Source organism: Saccoglossus kowalevskii, chromosome 16, assembly GCF_978046115.1.
Source record: "Saccoglossus kowalevskii chromosome 16, keSacKowa6.1, whole genome shotgun sequence".
NCBI lineage: Eukaryota > Metazoa > Hemichordata > Enteropneusta > Harrimaniidae > Saccoglossus > Saccoglossus kowalevskii.
Window position 1 is genome coordinate 203,426 of NC_140656.1, and position 4,839 is coordinate 208,264.

Below are 4,839 nucleotides of genomic sequence, written 5' to 3' on the forward strand. Positions count from 1 at the left end.
AACCTCAATACATTCAAATAGGGAAAACAATAAGGGTAAGCAAAGTATTTTGTAACCTCAATAATCCAAATAGGGAAAACAATAAGAGTAAGGAAAGTATTTAGTAACCCCAATACATCTAAAATAGGGAAAACAATAAGGGTAAGCAAAGTATTTAGTAACCTCAATACATGCAAATAGGAAAAACAATAAGGGTAAGCAAAGTATTTAGTAACCTCAATACATGCAAATAGGGAAAACAATATGGGTAAGCAAAATGTTAAGTAACCCCAATACATCCAAATAGGGAAAACAATAAGGGTAACCAAAGTATTTAGTAACCACAATACATCCAAATAGGGAAAACAATAAGGGTAAGCAAAGTATTTAGTAACCTCAATGCATCCAAATAGGAAAAACAATAAAGGTAAGAAAAGTATTTGGTAACCTCAATACATCCAAATAGGGAAAACAATAAGAGTAAGCAAAGTATTTAGTAACCTCAATACATCCAAATAGGGAAAACAAGAAGGGTAAACAAAGTATTTAGTAACCTCAATACATTCAAATAGGGAAAACAATAAGGGTAAGCAAAGTATTTAGTAACCTCAATGCATCCAAATAGGGAAAACAATAAGAGTAAGCAAAGTATTCAGTAACCTCAATACATTCAAATAGGGAAAACAATAAGGGTAAGAAAAGTATTTAGTAACCTCAATAATCCAAATAGGGAAAACAATAAGAGTAAGCAAAGTATTTAGTAACCTCAATGCATCCAAATAGGGAAAACAATAAGGGTAAGCAAAGTATTTAGTAACCTCAATGCATCCAAATAGGGAAAACAGTAAGAGTAAGCAAAGTATTCAGTAACCTCAATACATCTAAATAGGGAAACAATAAGGGTAAGCAAAGTATTTAGTAACCCCAATACATCCAAATAGGGAAAACAATGAGAGTAACCAAAGTATTTAGTAACCTCAATACATCCAAATAGGGAAAACAATAAGGGTAAACAAAGTATTTAGTAACCTCAATGCATCCAAATAGGAAAAACAATAAGGGTAACCAAAGTATTTAGTAACCACAATACATCCAAATAGGGAAAACAATAAGGGTAAGCAAAGTATTTAGTAACCTCAATGCATCCAAATAGGAAAAACAATAAACGTAAGCAAATTATTTGGTAACCTCAATACATCCAAATAGGGAAAACAATAAGAGTAAGCAAAGTATTTAGTAACCTCAATACATCCAAATAGGGAAAACAAGAAGGGTAAACAAAGTATTTAGTAACCTCAATACATTCAAATAGGGAAAACAATAAGGGTAAGAAAAGTATTAGTAACCTCAATAATCCAAATAGGGAAAACAATAAGGGTAAGCAAAGTATTTAGTAACCTCAATGCATCCAAATAGGAAAAACAATAAAGGTAAGAAAAGTATTTGGTAACCTCAATACATCCAAATAGGGAAAACAATAAGAGTAAGCAAAGTATTTAGTAACCTCAATACACCCAAATAGGGAAAACAAGAAGGGTAAACAAAGTATTTAGTAACCTCAATACATTCAAATAGGGAAAACAATAAGGGTAAGAAAAGTATTAGTAACCTCAATAATCCAAATAGGGAAAACAATAAGGGTAAACAAAGTATTTAGTAACCTCAATGCATCCAAATAGGAAAAACAATAAGAGTAAGCAAAGTATTCAGTAACCTCAATACATTCAAATAGGGAAAACAATAAGGGTAACCAAAGTATTTAGTAACCTCAATACATTCAAATAGGGAAAACAATAAGGGTAAGAAAAGTATTTAGTAACCTCAATAATCCAAATAGGGAAAACAATAAGAGTACCGGTAAGCAAAGTATTTAGTAACCTCAATGCATCCAAATAGGGAAAACAATAAGAGTAAGCAAAGTATTTAGTAACCTCAATGCATCCAAATAGGGAAAACAATAAGGGTAAGCAAAGTATTTAGTAACCTCAATGCATCCAAATAGGGAAAACAGTAAGAGTAAGCAAAGTATTCAGTAACCTCAATACATCTAAATAGGGAAAACAATAAGGATAAGCAAAGTATTTAGTAACCCCAATACATCCAAATAGGGAAAACAATAAGAGTAGCCAATGTATTTAGTAACCTCAATACATCCAAATAGGGAAAACAATAAGGGTAAACAAAGTATTTAGTAACCTCAATGCATCCAAATAGGAAAAACAATAAGAGTAAGAAAAGTATTCAGTAACCACAATACATCCTAATAGGGAAAACAATAAGGGTAAGCAAAGTATTTAGTAACCTCAATGCATCCAAATAGGAAAAACAATAAAGGTAAGCAAAGTATTTGGTAACCTAAATACATCCAAATAGGGAAAACAATAAGAGTAAGCAAAGTATTTAGTAACCTCAATACATCCAAATAGGGAAAACAAGAAGGGTAAACAAAGTATTTAGTAACCTCAATACATTCAAATAGGGAAAACAATAAGGGTAAGCAAAGTATTTAGTAACCACAATACATCCAAATAGGGAAAACAATAAGGGTAAGCAAAGTATTCAGTAACCTCAATACATTCAAATAGGGAAAACAATAAGGGTAAGAAAAGTATTTAGTAACCTCAATAATCCAAATAGGGAAAACAATAAGAGTAAGCAAAGTATTTAGTAACCTCAATGCATCCAAATAGGGAAAACAATAAGGGTAAGCAAAGTATTTAGTAACCTCAATGCATCCAAATAGGGAAAACAGTAAGAGTAAGCAAAGTATTTAGTAACCTCAATACATCCAAATAGGGAAAACAATAAGGGTAAACAAAGTATTTAGTAACCTCAATGCATCCAAATAGGGAAAACAATAAGGGTAAGAAAAGTATTCAGTAACCTCAATACATTCAAATAGGGAAAACAATAAGGGTAACCAAAGTATTTAGTAACCACAATACATCCAAATAGGGAAAACAATAAGGGTAAGCAAAGTATTTAGTAACCTCAATGCATCCAAATAGGAAAAACAATAAGAGTAAGCAAAGTATTCAGTAACCTCAATACATTCAAATAGGGAAAACAATAAGGGTAACCAAAGTATTTAGTAACCACAATACATCCAAATAGGAAAAACAATAAAGGTAAGCAAATTATTTGGTAACCTCAATACATCCAAATAGGGAAAACAATAAGAGTAAGCAAAATATTTAGTAACCTCAATACATCCAAATAGGGAAAACAAGAAGGGTAAACAAAGTATTTAGTAACCTCAATACATTCAAATAGGGAAAACAATAAGGGTAAGAAAAGTATTAGTAACCTCAATACATCCAAATAGGGAAAACAATAAGAGTAAACAAGAGGGGAGAGTATAATTTACTATGCTTCTACCTCAGTAAGTGCCAAACACTTCCACATAGTTGTTCAATAAATATTTTGTGTTTAAGAAACTAAATAAATGCCAAAGCCCTTTCACAAAAAATAAACATGAATAATGATTTGCATTAGTCAAAACATGGCACTATATAGTTTTGATGAATACCATTGTATTCTGATAAATCTTATTTTAGGTTTCAGCTCCTTGGCTTAAAAAATTCTGTATAGTGGAAGATCATACAAGTTCTTGTCATGTTGTAATTATACCACGGTAAGTTACAACACTGTGTTCATGTTGGAATTATACACGGTAAGTTACAACACTGTGTTCATGTTGGAATTATATTTTGATTAGTTACAATGCTGTCTTGATTATACAATGGTCAGTGACAAGTTTGTGTTCATATTGTTGAATTATACCGAAGTGAGTTGCATCAGTAACCCATGAGTGATGTCAAAACAATTTTAATTGAAATTGATCGAGATACCGAAGTCAATGTAAATTAATCTTTCACACCATGTCTGACATAAATGAATTAAGCTAATTTCAGATATGTAATTCAAACTTGTGGCAAATTTCCTTTATCAGCTCTGATGATGTCTTTCTTGGTGTTACTATACAGCCAAATAATTGGAATAAAGAAGTCAGTGAGATTGACAAACAAACAATTATGGATGCATGTTGTCGCGTAATTCCACGCTTAAAGGTATGAAATTAGAGTCATTAATCACACGTTTTGCAAATTTTGTCCAGTGGTACTGAATAAATTACTATATGCCTGCCTGAATTATGTCTTAAAAGAATGACAGAAATTACAAATTATACAACAGACGGATATTTGTGTTTGAGGTCATGCAAGATTACTCTTTCAGGAGGCTCCAGTATTAGAAGACTGTGTTGGTCTGCGACCCATGAGACAAACTGTAAGACTGGAAAAAGATATTCTAAGATGTGGAGACAAGACAATCAAGGTATAAATTTGTTGTTATACAATTATCACTGTAACGTCATAAGTTACAGCATGGCGTAATTTTGCAGTATTTCACAGTGTATTTTCATCCTACCATATCAGGAAATGCTTATTCAAAATATGGAACGATTATGCTCATAAGCGTCCTCTAATAATAAAAACAAGCATGACTGCCATCAGTGTTTGACCGAACTCCACACAAAGAAGTTTGCTGATTCTGTTCTAAACATTTTGACATTCCTATGATGTATCCTTGGAAGGAAAAGATGTATAATATTGAGGTTATTACGAGGATACCTCAAAGTATGCACTCGGACAGTACACTGTCGCATCAACCTCTGCTGCGCATCAGTCGATACTCCTGTTGCACACTTTGAGGTATCCTCGTAATAACCTCATATTCCTTGCATTCTGTCGTCAAGCACCATGGCCATTATATGGCTCACATAGGAACCATTAAAAACTTCACTTTGAATAATTTTTCAAAGCAGACCTCAACATCTTCATTTTCTCCATTTCCTATCAG

At 32.3% G+C, this 4,839-nt stretch overlaps 1 protein-coding gene across 2 annotated transcripts in view; it reads left to right on the plus strand.

The window, feature by feature from the left end:
* Positions 1-4,839, plus strand: part of LOC102803360 (D-aspartate oxidase-like) — a 55,281-nt gene that overhangs the window by 50,274 nt on the left and 168 nt on the right. For both annotated transcript variants that reach the window (XM_085491544.1, XM_085491543.1), the window contains exons 9-11: positions 3,537-3,613; positions 3,932-4,049; positions 4,216-4,314. In XM_085491544.1, the coding sequence (XP_085347670.1) occupies positions 3,537-3,613; positions 3,932-4,049; positions 4,216-4,314 (294 nt within the window). The remainder of the gene's footprint in view (positions 1-3,536; positions 3,614-3,931; positions 4,050-4,215; positions 4,315-4,839) is intronic.